We start from the raw sequence: 20,211 nt of genomic DNA, 5'->3' as shown, positions 1-20,211 counted from the left end.
TACAAACTTTGCCACTTTGCTTCTTGGAGAAGAAACAGAAAAGCAGGAGGGGGAAAGCAGCTTAGGGTGGAGAAAGGAAACCCAAAGCCAGCACTGAGGACTGCAATTATTTTGAACTGAAGTTAGCAGGAGGCAATAGTAAAAATGTTACCAGCCTAGGGCTGTCAATGTCAGCCTTAACTACTGAGTCAGCAGGTAATAGCAGTGTTTGAGATCACAGAGCAGAAGCCACATACAAGTCTGCAATCCCTACAACTTCACTAAGCAGGCAACACAAGAAAGGAAGGCACGGGGAGTGGGAACACGTTTTAGTTAAAAAATAATCAAGTTGTGGCCTGTGGAGAACTGCCAAGTCACATGGTGCTGGCTCCCTGCTCCTTTCCAGTTGCTTCTACAGATGTCTGGACGCCACAGCCTGGACACTTGTAGAAGCAGCTGGAAACTAGGAGAAGGAACAAGATGAGGTCCCTCCATTAGGGGCTGCTGCTACACAAGAAAAGAAGAAACAAGAACTGTCTTCACAGACCAGTGCTACTAACAGAAGCAGGGCTACTTGGAAGCAGGGAGCTGTTATTCACAAAAGTATTAGCTAATTGTGGATCATCCCCCATTTCTATTAAGACATGGGCAACACTATCAACATGCTGAAAACACTTAGTTTAAGTAACTTAAATTTAAGCATTTAGGGGCTTTTATACTAAATCCTGTTTTTTTGAATCAGTAATTTCTCTCACAGGAAAGACAGCATGAGGGAAGAATCAATATAAGAAACGACAAGGAGTCTGGTGGCACATTAAAGACTAACATTTATTTGGGCAGAAGCTTTTGTGGATAAAAAACCCACTTCTTCAGATGCATGGAGTGAAAATTACAGCTACGGGCATAAATATATATTGGCACATGAAGAGAAGGGAGTTACCTTTTTAAAACTCCTGTTGTTTTTGTGGATACAGTAACACAGCTACCGCTCTGATACAATAGCAGAAAAAAGGCAAAAGGAATTTTTTCCTCAAACTCTGTAGGGTTTAGCATTGTCTAAAGACACATTACAGATGCCTAATATGAGCTCACTCTCTCAGAATATTAAGTCTTGCTTCTATTTTTTTTTTTAAGCAACAACATTGTTTCTGATAGGTAACAAAGCAAAAACATTTGAAGAGAAGAACATCCTTATTCTCGCTGTTTCTATCGGTGTAGCAGTTTCTACTGTATCTAAATGACCTTGTGACCATGCAAGGTCACTTTCATGGATAGGCCAAAAAGAGAAAAAATAGTTTAATTAATTTAAAAAGATTGTTGCTGGGTAAGTTACAGGTCAACTTGGAATACATGTTCACTTCAGAGGCTCCTGACAGCAAATTCCATTACAAAGGCATGCTGCCTTTCATTTCACAACTACTTATGGTAGCCAGAAGTTAAACACATTTCTGTTTCCACCAGCACACAGCAAGAACATGGTCTTTTTCTACAATCTCAGCTCCTATTCAGCTGGTGTTTATATCGGATCGCTGGCTTAACTTCTCAAGGGGGGGCGGAAAGGCTGGCTCAGCAAGCCCGCCAAGGACAGACTGGAGGACTAGGTTCCGAGGCATGAGGTGCAGCCTTGCCCGGTGCTCGGCCACGCAACCCACCGACCCCCGTCCGCTCATCACTGCAAGGCGGGGGGGAGGAGAAAGACCCCGTGCCCGCTGGCTGCAAGGGAGCTGGAGGGGGGGAAGACCCGATGGCCCCCGTGCCCGATGGCTGCAAGGGAGCTGGGGGGGGGGGTGGGAGACCCGATGGACCCCGTGCCCGCTGCCTGCAAGGGGGCGGGGGAATGCATAGAGCCGATGGACCCCGTGCCCGCACAGGCCCGCAGCCCAAGGGTGGCAATGGCGGGGCGCCCAGAGCAGCTCCCTCCCCTCCCACCACAACGTGCTGGAGAGAAGCACGAGCGCGGCCCCTACCTGCGTCCCTCTCGCCTGCCCCGCGCTAGTTGCCGCAGCGCAGCACCCCCCTCCGCGCAAGCCCGGCCCAAGGGCCCCAGCTAGGCCCCGCGAGGAGAGGGAGACACTCACCATGGCGCACCGAGTCCCTCCCGCTCACCGCGCTGTTAGTATCGGAGCGCCGCGGACCCACACCTAATACACGTGGGGGGTGCCACTCTGACTGCGCATGCGCCACCACCTCCCCTCTGGCGCCGCGCGCGGGAAGGCGGGGCTATTTCCGTTGTCCCGAGAAGACACGTTATTTCCACGTTTATTTTTTACTTTTGCAGGCGCTTTACGCGCTATAACCGGATTCTCTTTACACCAGAGCCGAACACCAGCCTCAATAGTTCGTCGTTACACCCTGCATCGGGCCTACACCCGGAAGTGACGTAATACCACCTTTGACCTGTGGCGAGCATGAGCTTTCCAGAAGGTTCTGGAATTGGGAGGCCCCAAAACCTGTTTGATTCATACGCGAGTAGCCGGAGCTCACGCATAGGACGCACAGTCCCGTAGGCCCCGCCCACTCCCCGGCTGGGCACTTGAACGATTGGTGGAAAGCCGCGCCCCGCCTCCAGCTGGGGCAAACGTATACTGTTATGCTGGGTGCGGGGCCCGGCTGCACAGGACCCCACATGGGTCGCTGTCTGAGCGGGGGAGGGGCAGAGCCCGTGAGTGCCGTGTTCCCTCCAGGCTCCCGTCACTCAGTCACACAGCGCTGCGCTGCTTGTCCACCTGCGGACCGCGGAGCCGCCTGCTGCCTTGCCCGCCGTGTTCAGGTGAGCGGCCCGGCGCGGGCTGGGGGCGGGGGGCTTGTGCCGCTGAGGCGGGGCCCGGCGCGGACGCCTGTTCCCCTGCTGCTCTTGGCCGCGCCGGGGCCTCTACTCCCGCTAGCCACGTGCCTGCAGGGCGCCGGCCGGGCCGGGTAGCCTGTGCCGGCGCGGGGCGGCCATCGGCGCTGGGGGGGCAGGGGACGGCTCCTCGCCGCTTCCCCGAGCCCTGCCCGCCGCCATGGAGCGCGCACGCCCCTTCCCGCACGTGCCCGGTGTCACAAGGCCTGGGGCGTGTGTGAGAGACCCTGCCCCCGCCTGGTGCCCGCGGCGGGGGACGGGGATCCCCGCCTCCAGCTCGCGGGAGCGTGTGGGGGGGTCCCTACCTCCTGCGCGGGGCGGGGGGAGAAGAGAGGAGACGCCTGCCTGGGTGTGCGGTTTCCCCCTCCTGCTCCCCTTTGTGTGTGTGTGAGAGTGATTTTCCCGCTTCCTGCCCTTGATTGTGTATCTCTGTGTGTGTGAGAGAGAGACCCCCTTCGCCTTCAGCCTGGGAGGGGGGTGTGGGACTGTGTGAGACAGACATACAGGGGGCTGCGCACGGCTTCCTGCGTGCTGTGTTCCCCTCTCTTCCGCGCTGGAAGCGTTACCGGCCCTTAGCTCCCCCTGCGGGAGCGGCGGCATCGCCCTGTTAGCGGCATGGTATCATGCCTTTTAGTGCTGGGCTGCAGGTACAGCCTCTCCCGTAATCTCTGGGAGAAGGGGCCTCCATGCGGGTGGCTCCGCTGCCTGTGCAGGTTGGCTCATCCAGCAGCAGGGGGCGAGTGTCTCTTGACCTTCTTATGTCCTGATGGAGAGAACCATGTGGAGGGGGGATAGGCCTGGGTTCTGCAGACTTTCTCTGCCAGGCTGTTGATACTGTTGCAATTTTCTTGTTAGTTTATCGCCAGATGCGCTCACCCTTGAACTGTTCGTTTTTCACGATCACATTCTGATAGCAACTTTTAGGATTTTTATGCTGATAAAAATGCTGAGCTCTGACAGACTTTTTCTTCTAACCTGACTGTCTGTAATAGTCTCAGTGAAACACCCCACTTTTCCTGCTTTATCATACATGATACTAGTACTCTCACAACACTCGTCATTGCTGTGGCTATAATCTCTTCACATACAAAAAGTGAACTTCACAATGCTCTCATGAGCTTGATAAACTTTATTCCCATTTTACAGAAGGAAAAAATTGTGACTTGCCCAGGATCACATAGTGAGTCACTGGAAGAACTGGGATTAGAATCCAGGGGTCCAGACTCCTGGACTTTTGCTCTAATATCCAACTGTTAGAAAAATTGGGACACTATAAAATATTTGATCGGTCACAGCTTTCATTTAAAACTCAAAAAAACTACTAGGAACTTGTTGTTTACTCTAAATCTTTGGAGGAGTTTGAGAACAAAACACAGGAATATGGTGGTTCAAAGGACTGTGACACAATAAAACTAATGCAGTATCTTACTTTTTTCCTTCAGAAATGCTCCGTTTATCAACAGTGCTACGTCAGATGAGGCCAGTGTCCAGAGCACTGGCCCCACACCTACTACGGGCCTATGCAAAAGATGTTAAATTTGGAGCAGAGGCTAGAGCTCTCATGCTACAGGGAGTAGATCTTCTAGCAGATGCTGTAGCTGTCACCATGGGACCAAAGGTATATTAAAAGCTGTTTTTTGTGTAATGTGAATACTTGTACAGTACATTCCTGTTTTATAAAGTAATTAGGGATTGAGGAGTTCATAAAATAAAAAAGTTATCAAATGGACCATTTCAAAATTACAGTAGGTACAATCATTCAATCACTGTGTACATAACAAATGGTAAATGTGTTGTGTGCGCCACACTCTTATTAGAGGGAATTGAATCTCTTCTTTGCTGCTAAATCTGTCTTTCCAGCGCACCACAGCCACTTAAATGTTGGCTGGACAATTAACGTCTCATTCAGTGGATGGAAGATGACTTGTAGCAGGATATATTTATGGTGGTTAGCGTTAATGGGGTCTGACTAAATTAGAACTGTCCTACTCAGTTAGAACCTAGTCCTGTTTTAAGTAATAAACCCATTGGTGATGAGAGGAAGCTAAGTACTTCCATCACACAAGGTGAGTAGCGTAGCTTAAGTGAACATACAGTGGGGGAAAAAGAATAGAGGCAGCTTAACTGCCTTCAACAAGTTTAGGCTTTCAGAGTACTAGCTGTTATGTCCTGCTGGATCATATGATGTTGGAATAAGACAGTTTGGAGAGGGTTAATGCTTAAAGCAAGGTCATGGACATCAGTAAACAGCTGTGATGCATGTGATACCCTCAATATATGGATGCAGCCCACGATATATAAGTAGGTTGAGAGCCACTTCTCTAGGGAGTATAAATTTCAGACTTTGTCAGCATTGGTTTCATCTTGACTTGGCCTGGTAAATAAGTAAGAGCAAGCAAGTCCCAAAGGTGTAATAATAAGGGTGGCTGATGGGTGAATGGACCTTTAGGGCCCAGTTTTGCAAATGTTTATCCCAGTGAGTAATCCCATTGAATGCAGTTGGACTACTCCCATGAATATAATTATACACATTAGGTGTTTGCAGGATTGAGGCTATATATATTACTATAGAATATTTGCATGTAATCGAGTTTGTCTCCAAAGGTAAGTGTTCCATCACTCAACACTCCTGAAGTTTTCTTTTTAAACCAAAAAAACAAATCAGATATCTATCAGCTTGAGAGAAACTTTCAAGTGGGGAGGAAATTCTGCTTTATTTTTAAAAGCCATGATATAAATGATCTACATAAACACAACAACAGCATGTGAGAATGGGTTTCTCAAAGCAATTATTTTTCATGGTTAGTGGCTGCGTAGCTTATGAGAAATGAGTCGGTCTGTCCATTTATTTCTTTATCACTATGACAAGATGAGCCCCAAGCCACAAACTGCACCATGATGTGTGTGCCTGTCTGTTTCCTCTTGGTCCAGCCATTAAATAAACTCTCTTTTTCAATGTTCAGTTCAAAGGCCTGTCTGTAGTCATAGTTTATTCTTGTATATGTTGAATAATCTGCAGAACCCTCATGATAAAATCATTCTTTCCACAATCCCAAAGTACAGGAGATTCTCGGCTTTTTTTCCATACCCCTTTCTGGAATGTCATCTGTCATGTTCCAGAGCTCTGGTCTCTAGGCCATCCACTTGAGAGGTCCCAGATTTGTTTCCTTACCGTGACTATTCTCTGGTAGCCCCAAGACAAGTCTCCCCTATGAGAACTCCCTAGCAGTGTTCCACTCACCAAGGCCTCCCTGACTGAGCCATTCTCCTGACTTGCATCAATCCTATTGTTTCAGGCTATTCTTCCCTTTGTTCCTAGGGGCCTTTATATAAGCTTTCTTGTAACTCAGCAGGGGTTCACCAGCGTTGGCCAGTCCTCACCGCTAATGTTCTGTACCTTTTTGTTCTTCCCAGTGGCTCTCTATATCAGCTCTCCTCTGCTGCTTCTGTTTCTCCCGGCATCTGTCCTTTCCTCCTCACGCAGCTGTCATCTGCCCCTCTTCTGACTTTCTCCTTTATATGGCTTAGGTGCCTTCTCTTAACCCCATTTGGAAGGTAACTAATCAATCAAGTGCATTGGCCCCTGCCTCCTCTTGAAGGACCTAGTCACCCTGTAACAATCGGAGTTGGCACCTTCTCAGCTTTTCTGAAGGGCAAAGGTGTAGTGGATGTAGGTGAATGGCTAGCTTCTCAAGGTGAGGGCTGAGAAAAAGTGATGAGACTGAGGTCACCTCTATACCTAAAATGCTGCCGCAACCCCCAGTGCAGTTGTGCTTCTGTAGCCCTTCAGTGAAGATGCTACTATGCCAATGGAAGATGACGTAGTTAATCTACCTCTGGAAGAGGCGGTAGCTGTGTCAACGGAAGAAGCCCTCCTATTGGCATAGTGCTCTCTACATTTAGGTTGGTATACCTGTCACTTGGGTGTGAATTTTTCACACCCCTGAGCAATGTAGTTATACTGATATAAGTTTATAGTATATACTTAGTCTCAGTATGGCCCTTTTCTGTAAGGCAGCTGTCCTGTGGGTGGGCAAAGGGTTTCAGTACTGTCAATTGATATCTTTTATATTAAATCAGCTCTTTAAAAATTATAGATGTCAGTGCACTCAGTCCCCCACCCCATAATATACCTTGTTTGTGGAAGTTGGATGCTCTCCTTTTAAAATGGTACCATATGCTTTTACTGATTTCTGGCCCCAAATAGAAGAACCATTTTAAATCTCACTCTCTGACAGTGGAAACTAGGAGCAAAAACTTTCCTCTTCATAAAAATAAGTTTATATTTTGAGTTGGCACTATTAACAAATTTGTGTCTCTTGGTGGAGAGTGGCTGTCTGAGGGTATGTCTACACTGCAGTAAAACACCTACAGCTGGCCCATGTCAGCTGGCTTTGTTTGGGCTGCAGGGCTATAAAATCACAGTGTAGATGTCTGGGCTCAGGTTGGAGCCTAGGTTTTGGGATCCACCCCCCTTTTGGGGTCCCAGAGCTCCACAAGCCCAGGTCACCCAACATGGGCCATCTGTGGGTGTTTTATTGCAGTGTAGACATTGTATGTTGTTTAGATGTGCCAAGTGGTAATTCTGTGGTAATCCCTTTTGTCTGTGCTGCTTGGTACCATTTCAGCTAATTTACCTCTTATGTATGTTGGATGATTTTAGGGTAGAACCGTGATTATTGAACAAAGCTGGGGAAGTCCCAAGGTAACAAAAGATGGTGTGACAGTAGCCAAAGCAATTGACTTGAAAGACAAATATAAAAACATTGGAGCCAAGTTAGTTCAAGATGTTGCCAACAACACAAATGAAGAGGCAGGAGATGGAACTACTACTGCAACAGTCCTGGCGCGTTCCATCGCCAGGGAGGGCTTTGAAAAAATCAGCAAAGGAGCTAATCCTGTGGAAATCAGGAGAGGTAAGAATTTAACAATCTCTTTGTCACTAGTGCGCTTAAGGTTTTCTATAACATTTATCTCTTCAGTTTCTTCTCTCTGCTTCGCCCATGGCAAATTTGACTGTGTTTGAGAGAACCTGGCTCCACTCGAAAAAGCCACATGACCCTTTTGGGAAGGGGCAGAACATAGAAATGAGTAACTTTGCTGTCAAGTGGATGAATTAATATTGTCAGGCCTTACTTTTTTAGATACACACATTTTATATAATCACTGGATCGTATTTATTTGTCATTCATCACAACAGATCTCAGTAAAATCTGTCTTCTGATAGGCTTATCTTATGGAAGTTATAAATCGGGGAATGTTTATACAGTCCTTAGTATTATGTGCCCAGAGTATTTCTTTTAAATTCTGTGTAACTTCTTTTCCAAGTGGTATCTTAGCTATCTCTGCTTTTCTTCCTCCCTTCCCCCTTTCTTCCTCTCTCACTGAATATTCTTTATGCACTTGCAATTTAATATTGATGGGTCGTCTTTTTTTTTTTTTTTTTTTTTTTAAAGTAAATCTGTTAGTGTGGTGTTTGTAAGATTGGGACAGGCTGTCCTTTGTCCTTGAAAGTGCATGGCCTAGAAACAACAAAAAAGTAAGTACTTTGTGTACAAATGGGGAAAAAAGGATATGTTGCTACTCTTCCATTGTTTAACTTGCATTCCAACTTTGAGGAATTTTGAAGCTTGTCATTGGACTTGACTGTTCTGCACCATGTAAATAGAATTTACCTGAGTAACCATAACTATCATATTTTTCTATCAAGGTGTGATGCTAGCAGTAGATGCTGTCATTGCTGAACTAAAGAAACAGTCCAAACCTGTTACAACTCCAGAAGAAATTGCCCAGGTGAGGCTTCATTCCTTCTCGGTTTACTAGTTTTCTGTAACTGTCATAAATAAAAATTTCATCCAACAAGTGAAGATGTGCTATAAAGAGTAAAAATAATTTTAATGGAACCAGTTAAATTACAGGTTGGGTATATGACATCAACTTGCTATTGTGTTGATCAGACTTTTGTTGCATTTTCAATTTGAGTTGTAATATTTTATCTTTAGGTCTCTGTAGCCTGCATGAGCCTTTAGTGCATTGCCTCAACTTTCTCTAGCTGGTGTGTGTCCGTCCGTCCGTCCGTCCTGGGGGAGGGGGGAATGTGCTGGGGCCCAGGCCATCCCCCATGGGGGCAGGGCCGCCCAGCTTGGCTCCAGCCCTATCCCAGGCTGGGGCTCCGCTCCTGGTCCCAGACCCACCCCCAGCTGCGGCATCCTTACTCTGGTCCACATTTCCCCACCCCTATGCTGGAGTCATGGGCTTGGGAGGGCGGGGGGCATGACCCTGAAAAGTTTATGGACCACTGCTCTATGGAGACGAGCTGCCTGCTCTGAGGCTGTTAATGAGGCACAGGAGGGCTGGACCGTTGGCCTTTAAAGGGTCCAGTCCACTCTCTGATAACCAGCATTGATCTTCAGCTGACTCGTTAGCCTCCCAAGTAGGTTCTGTCTTCATGTCACAAAGTGCCAAAAGTGACCGTTGCTATCTTGATTCACAAGTGAATACTACATATATTGAGAAGAGAAACAGCTGTATATTAAACTCATTTGTAATTGTTCACTGGCTATCTATGGGAGAAACATTAATGTCTGTGGTTAGATTTCTAGACTTCTCAGTTGTTTAACATGAGATGAAGACTTGGTGTGGAACCTAAACTCTAATTTGTAGTAATGAAAAATGGAAGACTTCCGTGAAGAGGCTGTAGCTTTTCACATATCTAATATTACATATCTAATCACGTGGCAATGTTAATGCTGAAGTTATGTCATGAATTGCATCCTCTTGTTCTCTAACCTGTAACTCTTTAGTCTTATTGCTCCTGTAAAAACTGTTCCTAAATTTAATTCTGTAAATAGTGGATCAATCAAGTGCTAAAGGGAAAAATAACTAACATCTCATTGAAGGTTGCCACAATCTCAGCAAATGGGGACCAGGAAATTGGCAACATAATCTCTGATGCAATGAAAAAAGTTGGACGGAAGGGTGTTATCACAGTTAAGGTAAGAGTAATTGTTATGCTCGTTGAAGATAAACTTGCCAAGTTAGAGGAACATTTACTGAAAGCACAGATAACCAGAGTAAGAAGTGAACTCACTGCACTTGTAGCTTAAACTCCTTCCACTTTATTCTGCATTCCAGATCTCCTGTATGTTGTCGGTTCTTGCTTTGTATGGTATTGCTGCATGTACTCTGTCCTCACTACAGAACTCCAGTAAATTGGAGTTTGATTAGGGGTACATAGTGAGCCCAACAGCTTATTAACACTGTCATAGTTTTGTCTCATAGTCAATAGGGAATAGTGCAAAGAAATTAGAAAACACAACTTTTTTTAAGAGGACTATTGCTTGCTCTTTGTAGGCAAGATGATATATAGACAAAAATTATGCAGTGATTGTAACATCGGTATAGTAAATACAGGGACGTGGAATACAGTGAGTGGAAACTGAATCAGTGATGAGTTGGACTGCAGAGCAGATACATATGTCTAAACTAATGTGACGTGCTGAATGGTTCTCAGTAGCCTGGTTATGAGACATACCAGTATTTCTATGGTGCATAGTACTTTTAAAATCTCTCAAAGATAATTGGGAGAATGTGGTAGTTTCTTAACTGCAGTAAATTGAGCTAAGAATGACTATACTGGCTAAGAATGACTATACTGGCCAACAATCACTAGTTCGCAAGCTTTTTTTCCTTCCACTGTTTAAGTAATCTAGAACAGTAAATACTGCTAACTGGTCAAGATAATTTCTGTTAAAAGACTAATACAGGGTGAATTTAGCTATAAAAGTAGAGGTGAATTTTCTTGGTGTTTTTTGATCTAATTCTTGTGAGACATTGTTTCCACCACAGGAGGTAAGGATGTTTTTTACACGACTCCATTAGAACACAGTTTGTGTGCACCCATACTTCCCCCTCTAGAGACAGTATCACTTTTAGATTGACCCCTCTTTCTCTCCCTCGTTCTCTTTTTTCCCCCATAAAGGGTAGAGGACCTAAAGAATACAACCACAGTGGTGAAGGTAGCAGAGAGACTTGAATTCCATGGTGATTGACATGTTAAAAATATGTGCACAGAAGCACTTTAGGTACTACGTAAACTATAGATTAAATGTAAATTTATATCACATTTAAACAGGATGGAAAAACCCTGAATGATGAGTTAGAAATCATTGAAGGTATGAAGTTTGACCGAGGCTACATCTCACCATACTTCATTAATACAGCCAAAGGTGAGTTTGCAAAAGTTGCCATCGAAGTACCTTGTGCTATAACCTGTATGAACAAAAAGAATGTCTTCCTAGAGAGCTTACAATATAGGTAAAGTGAATTTTGGGTAAAGTGTCAACATTTATCCTTAACTTTTCTGAACCCAGAGATGTTTCCCTATTTGTATTCGGTTAGCTGCTTGCTTTTTGGACTAAAACAAGTTTTTACCTTTTGTTGGCTGTATTGGCTCTGTAATTGGTGTGTGTGAGCCAGAAAACACAGCCTAACTTTCTGATCCGAATTTGACTTATCAGAACTGGCAGTTAAAAAACAAAGCAAAAAAAAAAAATCTTGCTTACAAGAAAATGCCATGTTGGTCTCTTCAGAGTGTAATCACATGCTAATTAAATTTAAGACTTATGTTTACATGGAATAGAAGTATCATTTGATCTTTGAGAAACATAAATTTATTTGTGTGGCTAGTTATTGCATTCCCTGGTAGAACTAGAGCATTCTTTCCTAAGTAAGGGCTGGGGAAAGGTAAAATCACCTTCTCTTCATAAACTGAAGTAAAGGGGCAGGATAATGTTGGTGGGTGTTCCTTTGCCCCAGAATATACATGGATGCGTGCAAAAGTTTGTTCTTACCCAAAAGTATTATTTGTGTATATGTTGTTCAGGGTTAAGTCCATCAAATACAAATTGAGGACGTGACACATTTGTGGCACAGCAAAGTGCTAAAATTCTTACGTGGCTTGCTCGTGTGCAGTGGTTTTTTCAGCTAATTCTGACTATGTAGGAGTTTTCATGAGAGAGAAAATAGAAATGCTACAAAATCACAAACTGGCATCAGGTTTCAGGAGTAGAAATATTACTTGAAACTAGTTTTCACTCTTTTATTTAATTTGGCTGAACTTCATTCTATCTAATATAAATGTAAATGGAGAGTGTAGTTGCCAGATTTGAGGATTGTAAAGGGTACCTTTATATATACTTGCTAAAATAGAACAATTAGATAGTTCAAACAATACTTATTGCCTCTGCAGGACAGAAATGTGAATTCCAGGATGCTTATGTCTTAATCAGTGAGAAGAAAATTTCCAGTGTTCAGTCCATAGTTCCAGCTCTTGAAATTGCCAACGCTCACCGTAAGCCTTTGGTCATTATTGCTGAAGATGTTGATGGTGAAGCCCTCAGTACTCTCGTCTTGAACAGGTAAGGCTTGAATAGGTGTACCTCTGTAATAGAATCTTGTCAGTCTACTTCAGAGTCAGAAAACTGTGTCTTTAAAAACAGCAGATGTTCCTGCACGGTTTACTCTGTAGAGCAGTAGGACCAAATGTGTATGTCTGAACTTGATAACTTTCGCTTCTTATTTAGGTCTCCTCTCAGCAATGCAGACAAACAGTAACAGCTGTGAATAGCCCCATTCATCTAATTTGGGTGATAACTCTGAATCCTAGTGATTTGATGGTTTCAGTGCTAATCAGTTTAGTAGAAAAAGCCAATTAATGGGCTTGTGGGATCCATTAAGATGGCATTTTTGCTTTGTTTGTCTTACTTACACTAAAATCTTCATTTAAAACATTCTTTTGTTCTCAGCTACTGTAACAGGGAAGTGTAAACAGTTTAACACTTTGTTAGAATTAGTGTTCTCACTGAACTTTTTCTTTTCAGATTAAAGGTTGGCCTCCAGGTTGTTGCTGTAAAAGCACCAGGTTTTGGTGACAATAGAAAGAACCAGCTTAAGGACATGGCAATTGCTACTGGTGGTGCTGTAAGTAAATTATATGCATGTGTTTGTAAATATGTAAAAATGTATTCACTTTGTGGCCAAGCACCCATTTCATTTTAACTTCCTACAAAATGCTTCAGAGGATAACCATTTGAGGGATTGGTAACAGGATACAACCCTTTTCAGGTCACTGATTCACATTTGGGCCAGGTTGGACTGTCATGCCACTGTATAGCATGGTAAGTGGCCAGTTGTTCTAGCTGGTTATTAGGTGTCCGCTTCACATCTGCAGTTAGGGTGACCTGATATTTCACTCTTGTGATCTGGACACATTGGGCGGGATAAGACAGACACGGGTGCACAGCCCCAACCAGAGGCACACTGGTCCGCCTGGCCCTGTGCTACCAGCGTGCCCCTTCCTGTTGGGGGTGGGCCTATGCTGCACCACACAGCTCCCCTGCCCAGCGCCCCCTGGATCCACTATGCCCAGAGCCCCCCTACAACCCTTCCACCACAAATGCACAGTGCTGTGTGCACACACCCAGCTGCCCAGAACCCTTCACTCGCTAGTTTCCCCACAGCCCCACCACCACAACTACACAATGCCCCACACAGACCCCCAGTGCCCTGACACACACAGATTTCCCCCAACAGGCCCCCCTTCCCTGGCCGTACTCACCAGCCCCGCTGGGAGGTCTCTGGCTCCTAGGGTGAGAGCAGCGAGGGGAGTCTCCAGACTCTCCATGTGCTGTGCCCGCCACAAGCGCGAGCTCCGTGGCTCCCATTGGCTGGGAAAAGCACCAGTGGGAGCTGCCAGAACCATGGAGTGGGGCTTGCAAGTGCCGGCAGCACACAGAGCCCCCAGCTTAAGAGTCAGAGGGACCTGCCAGGGGGCGAGGTGGGGAGTCCCGGCGGTGCTTACCTGGTGTAGCTCCTGTCCCGGGAAGCATCCACTGGGCAGGTCCCTCTGGCTCCGAGGGTCACGGATTGTGGGGGCGGAGGGCTCTCTCATTTAAAATGTTAGTGTTTTATGTATGAGTAAGTTTTGAGAGCTGTAGTGCAATGCAGCTTTATCTGTTTGTGATCATTAAATAGCTTTTTCATGGACTGCCTTTTATCACATCTATACCTCCCAAGTAATCTTCAGGTTAGCAGCTAGGTGGCGCCCAGGAAACTTGTCAGAGTTGTTCTGGAAGTTTTTACTACTTATAAAACTGAACAAAAGCAGTACCAAAATTAATGTTAGTGAGCGTGTCGTGACTTCTAGAGTTTGGTCTTAAGGAGCATGTAGTGTTCTGTTGGGCAGTTTAATTTTATTTGTTTTTTAAAATCTATGGCAGGGGCAACTATAATATTAAAAAGCCATCTTTATTTTTTTGTATACTAGTCTAAAAACACGGCAGCATTTTACAAGACCCAAACTAATTCTTGAAAATGATAGGCTTCACTGCAGTGTAAAAGGAACAGGATAAACAAAATGTAAAATCCCCTAAATTCCATTATAATAATTGTAGGCATCAGTAACATAGGGAAACTCATGGCCTCATGAAATGGCCTGAGTGTGTTACAGTGTCTCTGTAACACAACTATCACACCTGACACGCTGGAGATAAATGTGCAAAGTATTCCTTTTAGCTGCTAACGGCTGAAGGTCTGTAAATTAGATTTTTTTTTTTTTTTTTTTTTAAATGGTGGTCAAATTCATCACTACATACAAGCATTGATAACAAAGTTAGGCCCTGTCTATACAGGGGAACTTTCTGGTATAGCTGGAGCAGAATAACTATTCCATTAAAGCTATTCAACTCTCCCATGTGGCAAGTCTGTTTTGGAATAAAATCACCTATTCCAGAAGAATTATTCTGCTTCAGAAGCAAAGTAACTATTCCAGAATCATGTCCATATCAGGGAGTTAAAACAGAATAGTTATTCTTCTATAGCTGTGCAGGGAAATGTCTCCATGTAGATAAGGCCTTAGAGTCCAAGCTTTCATATGATCTATTTCAGGTATTTGGAGAAGAGGGTTTGGGTCTCAATCTAGAAGATATTCAGCCTCATGACTTTGGTAAAGTTGGTGAGGTCATCGTGACAAAAGATGATGCCATGCTTCTGAAAGGGAAGGGTGAAAAGGCTCAAATTGAAAGGCGTATCCAAGAAATCATTGAACAATTAGAAGTTACTACAAGTGACTATGAGAAGGAGAAACTAAATGAACGACTGGCCAAACTCTCTGATGGAGTAGCAGTACTAAAGGTGAGGAACTTTAAACTTCCTTATTAGACTAAAACAGCAGTTCTCCAACTATGGGGCAGGCCTCCCAAGGGAGGTGCAATCTGTGTGGTGTGTTGGTTTTTTTGAGAGAGCTCTGGCTGTCAGTTCTAGGTGGCTGGGGCTTCTGCAGAAGGGGCCATGCACATCTGGGAGGTGGGTATAAAGGGGACAGCTGGAGCCCCGCTCTCCTCCCCTCACTTGGAGGTGGCAGGGCTCTGGCTGTCCAGCCTTGGGATGGCGGCGGCAGCAGCACAGAAGTAAGGGTGGCAATAGGATGCTATGTCTGCTGGGAAACGTGATATTGACTAATATCACTTTCCACATTTCCACCTTCTGTACTGCTGATGCAGCGCTGCCTTCAGAGCTGGGTTCTTAGCCAGTAGCTGCTGCTGCTCTCTGCTCTGCCTTCAAGCTGGGTGGCGGGATATGTATTGGGGTGGGGGCATAAACTACGACAGACACAGAGAAGGGGGCACTAATCAAATAAGTTTGAGAACCCCTGGACTAGAACCATGCTATACCAAATGGACGACAACAACAAAATTTTACTTTTCACTAAAGATCCATTTTTAGCAGTCACATCACTTTGACTCTTTAAATGCTTAGCAGAGGTGTCCTCTTTAGTCTCCATTTCTCAAGTGCCAGAAAAACCCCACTACTTTAGTCAAACCTGATAAATTGGACCTCTGCTACACGTTTTTTCTTGTCAGGATTGCTTAAAATAGGGTGACATTCCTGTTAGAAATTACATTACTTTACATGCCTTTTTTTCCCCCTTGAGAGAAAAACCTCCCTGTCTAGTTGAAGCAATTATAGTGAAGGGTGTATGGTTATATCTTTGGTACTTAAGATTTGTCATGGAGAAGCTGTGCCCTATAACAACCCCTGCTGGCTGAGCATGGCACTGCCAAAACTCCCAGCTCTCCACACACTGGTCTGTGCTGGGGGGATGTGGCTTACCCCTCCAGCCAAGTTACAAACTTCACCCCTTCTGACATAGCAAAAGTCCAGCTACAAAGTCCCCCAAACAGAAAAGCTCTTCTACTCTTTAGGTGTTGTCTTCACACCACCCTGTTCCCATCCGCTTTCTGGGCTACTTTTGAGTCCTTTTTCTGACTAAGGGATAGAGTACTCTACCTCAATCTGGTTCCCCTGGTGTACCATTCTGGGTCCCTACTGGGATCTGTTCCTTCCATCCTTTAGAACAGGTTGGCTCCCCAGGAGTACCTGGTCTCCTGCAGACCTGGGCTCAAGGCCTTTTACAGGAGCTTGCCTTCTCCCTGTAGTTCCAACCAGTGAGTCTCTCAGCCTTCTTATAAGGCGCAGGTGTCCATTAACCTATCACCTCTTTAATCCCACCCCTTCAGGCTGGGAAGCAGCTAATTAATTATGACACAGGTGGGGCTGACTCATCTTTCCTCTAAGGGGCCAGGACCCTGTGACAATTTGCAATTTAACAACATTTATGTAATCCCTTAATGCTTCCCTAGGTGCAGGAGTGGGGTTTACTTGGTCACATAGGACCCAACACTGTTGACATTAAAGTTAATAAAGACTGCTATCTTTATACTTTGGATCATCATACTTGATACTCTTATTGGGTGTCTCTGAGTTGGATTTATTTGCCACTTTGAAGGGGTCAAAACTGGCAGACATTCACTGAGACTGGGGAGCACCAATATGTGCCAGTGGTCTTCCTTTTAAGATTAGTAACTGTGTATTCCAGAGTAGTGCCAACTGCAATTATCCCTTACCTGGCTGAATGTGTTAGTTCAAGAGAGGCAGTTTGGCTCACTATTTAAGTTTGGAGGCTGCGGAAAGGCCAAACTGCTATATGAAGTGGTGCTAAGTTGGTAAGTAGAAATTGCCTAGTAGCTAAGGCACCTAGCCATCTGTGGGTGCTCTTAGACTAAAATGAAGGTGTTAATTCTTTGTGGACACTAAGAATCCACAAGATGCTGTTTACATGAATAGGGCTGTAAATCACTATCTACAGGCTTAATTTCCTGAGACAAGGTGGGTAAGATATTTGTTGCACCAACCTCTGTTGGAGAGAGACAAATTTTTGAGCTTACACAGATCTTCTATGGATTTCATTTTCTGTCACTTCAACTGGATAAGGGATTCTTACTCTGATCCATTTTTACAGCAGGAATACATATTTTTGCTTTTCAAGGATGGATGAAGTGATCCATTTACACCTTTAGAAATATAAAGCATCTTAATTGCAAGAGGCTCTCTACAACTGAAGTACATATAATTTTTTGAAAAAAGAAAAGGAGTATTTCTGGCACCTTAGAGACTAACCAATTTATTTGAGCATAAGCTTTCGTGAGCTACAGCTCACTTCATCAGATGCATCCGATGAAGTGAGCTGTAGCTCATGAAAGCTTATGCTCAAATAAATTGTTAGTCTCTAAGGTGCCAGAAATACTCCTCCTTTTCTTTTTGCGAATACAGACTAACACGGCTGTAACTCTGAAACCTATAATTTTTTGACCAATTTCTTTCTTGCTTTTTGGCATTCAAATGGAAAAGTCAGTTTGTTACTAATGTTTAATTGGCCTGCAGTGCTTCTGAAGTCTGAAGCACTTTCTTGCCTCTGAGAATGTATGGGGACTTTACGCAACTGACGAGATGTGGCTCATTTACTCTAGGTTGGTGGCACAAGTGACATTGAGGTGAATGAAAAGAAAGACAGAGTTACTGATGCACTGAATGCTACTCGTGCAGCTGTAGAGGAAGGTATAGTTCTAGGAGGTGGTTGTGCATTGCTTCGATGCATCCCAGCACTAGATGCTTTAACGCCAGTCAATGAAGATCAAAGAATTGGTAAGCAAACTACTCGAGAATGGATTTAGTTTGAAGATTAACATTTTCCTTGTGATACCACTTACCTTCAAAAATAGCTGTTCTCTCTAGGTTAAAATACAATTCATATCAATGAGTCCTTTATGGTTATTTGGTCTGGTTAACGAGTAACCTTTAACACTCCTGATAATCTGCTGTATATTAAAAATGGGAAGAAGCTTTCCTTCTGGTCTAATTTAGAAAAAGCAGGAAAACAGCTATTCTGAGACTGGTATTTAATGCGAGAGAACTAAACTGTTACTCTTCTAAACAGTTAAACAAAATGGGTGTCTCATAACAATTGTAGTTAAAATTAAAGATTGAAAACATTTCACTTAATTTGGGGAATCTAATGCGACAGTGGCTTCTAAAGATTCTTTAACTCAGAGCAGATCATGCTGTACCAAGTTTTCCTACCCATGTTTTGAGTGGGGAGTGTTTTGTCTTTGGTTAGATAAGTTCATAGCTTATTTTCAAGAGTGATAATGGTAATTTAAACTGGTGCTTGAGCCTTGTACTAGTAGTGACCTCTTTTGTAATGCTGCCCAGCAGTAGGTCATTACCTAACACTTTCCTGGAGGAGGCAGAAAATCTGTTTTTTTCTCCTTGTAACTTCTTAGCACATCAGTAAGTTAGAGTACTTGACTTGCAGTAGAACGCATGGAGAATGTACTGTATTTAGAACACTAAAAATACTTTTTACAGGTATAGAAATCATTAAGAGAACACTGAAAATTCCAGCAATGACTATTGCTAAGAATGCAGGCGTTGAAGGATCGTTGATAGTTGAAAAAATCATGCAAAGTCCACCTGACACCGGGTATGATGCAATGCTTGGAGACTTTGTAAATATGGTAGAGAAAGGAATCATTGACCCTACAAAGGTAATGTGACCCTTTTTTTTTTTTTTCCAAAGAACATTACGGTTGTACCTTATTTTAATGGGGAGGGAGAACTAGTATTGAACTTTTTTTTTTTTCCCCCCCCCATTCTCTTAGGTTGTAAGAACTGCCTTGATGGATGCTGCAGGTGTTGCTTCCCTTTTATCCACAGCAGAAGCTGTAGTTACTGAAATTCCTAAAGAGGAAAAGGAAGTGCCCATGGGCGGAATGGGTGGAGGAATGGGAGGTGGCATGTTCTAATTCCTGGAATACTGATCCATTGTGAACTGTGATGGTTGAGACTGACAGTTTGCTAAAACTTCAGAAGTCAGTGCAAGGGGTGGATAGTGACTGAAGTGAGGCTGGTGTTTAAAAGAATCACTGTAACCATTAGTTACTGGATTTCATTTAACTGTTTACAGTCACTGTCCATGCCTACAGATAAATTATTTTGTATTTTTCAATAAAGACATTTGTACATTCCTGCTACTGGGTGCAAGATCCACATACCAGTGTTCTGCTTTAAATTTAATCAACTAAGGCACTTGAAATTCTGTTTAATCAGAATTGATTGGTGCTTGCCACTACTAAGCAAAGTTCAGATGAAGTCATTGTGTGCAAGACTTAAATTGTACAGAGACAAATATACAATTATGTGACAACCTCTATGTAATAAAAGATTGTTCAAAGTTATGAAATGTATCACCTTATTCACCCCGTCCATAAATGTTTAACAATCAAACCTAATGCTAACAGGGATCACATTTAAACTCTGCTAGAAGTCTGACTGTTAGTGCTGGGAAGGGATGGAGTATTTGTTTAAGAAACAATCCTCCCCTCCATGGAGAGTGAGTGTAGACCACAAGCTCAACTGACAGTTCTTAAGAAAAATTAATCTTAAATTTAATGTAGTTGAAGTAGTAAGCTATGGACAGGGACTCTGCCTATTGAGTACTAATCCTATTTCATGTATTGGATCCTTTTAGCAGCAGTGTTGGGAAAACTGAGGGTATGAAAGAATAAATTGCCTGCAATATTTCAAAAGGAATCTTGTGTTTTCTACAGGAGAATTAGCAGGTCTTGTAAAAAGTAAATTAGTACCCCCCAGGTTGAAGACTAACAATTTTGTATCACCAGACACCCTCCTAGAACATGGAGAGATTTTGTCACTGCTTTAAACACATTGGGTTGTAGATTTTTAACATCTGAAGTTAAAGAACCATACCTCTGCAGCTGCATGAAGAGTGTTGCAACTCATGATGACCTCCAGGAAAAGTGGGAGAAAATTTTCCTTCAGTTTAAAGTTTGCAGATGGACAGAAAGCTCAAGTCAGTCTCATGGTTCCATGTTCCCAGCAAACAGTGAAGCTATTCTATGGGGAGGGAAATTGTGCACTCATAGTGTAGTGCCTGCAACTGATTTAAATATACTCAGTTTAAGAATCTGAAG

The 20,211-nt window shown here is 43.8% G+C and overlaps 2 protein-coding genes across 4 annotated transcripts in view; one reads left to right on the top strand and one right to left on the bottom strand.

Annotated features, from left to right (window-relative positions):
* LOC141996099 (MOB-like protein phocein) overlaps positions 1–2,351 on the bottom strand; it is a 32,672-nt gene extending 30,321 nt beyond the window's left edge. Inside the window, exon 1 of one of the 3 annotated variants that reach the window (XM_074967851.1) lies at positions 1,947–2,351. In XM_074967851.1, coding sequence (XP_074823952.1) covers positions 1,947–2,060 — 114 coding nt within the window. In that variant the 5' untranslated portion in view covers positions 2,061–2,351. The remainder of the gene's footprint in view (positions 1–1,946) is intronic. The other 2 variants (XM_074967849.1, XM_074967850.1) reach the window with 2 other exon arrangements.
* Positions 2,352–2,588: 237 nt separating this feature from the next.
* HSPD1 (heat shock protein family D (Hsp60) member 1) lies at positions 2,589–19,761 on the top strand. The gene is made up of 12 exons (XM_074967842.1): positions 2,589–2,749; positions 4,264–4,439; positions 7,485–7,737; positions 8,532–8,614; positions 9,721–9,816; positions 10,956–11,049; positions 12,072–12,240; positions 12,703–12,802; positions 14,768–15,013; positions 17,689–17,863; positions 18,587–18,765; positions 18,880–19,761. Exons 2-12 carry the CDS (start codon positions 4,266–4,268, stop codon positions 19,021–19,023), a joined length of 1,713 nt encoding a protein of 570 aa, XP_074823943.1. The 5' UTR covers positions 2,589–2,749; positions 4,264–4,265; the 3' UTR covers positions 19,024–19,761.
* The last annotated feature ends 450 nt before the right edge of the window (positions 19,762–20,211 follow it).

The sequence above is a fragment of the Natator depressus genome, chromosome 11 (assembly GCF_965152275.1).
Source record: "Natator depressus isolate rNatDep1 chromosome 11, rNatDep2.hap1, whole genome shotgun sequence".
NCBI classification, from domain to species: Eukaryota; Metazoa; Chordata; order Testudines; family Cheloniidae; genus Natator; species Natator depressus.
Note: the sequence above shows the minus strand (reverse complement) of the source record. Positions and strands in the feature narration are given on the sequence as shown.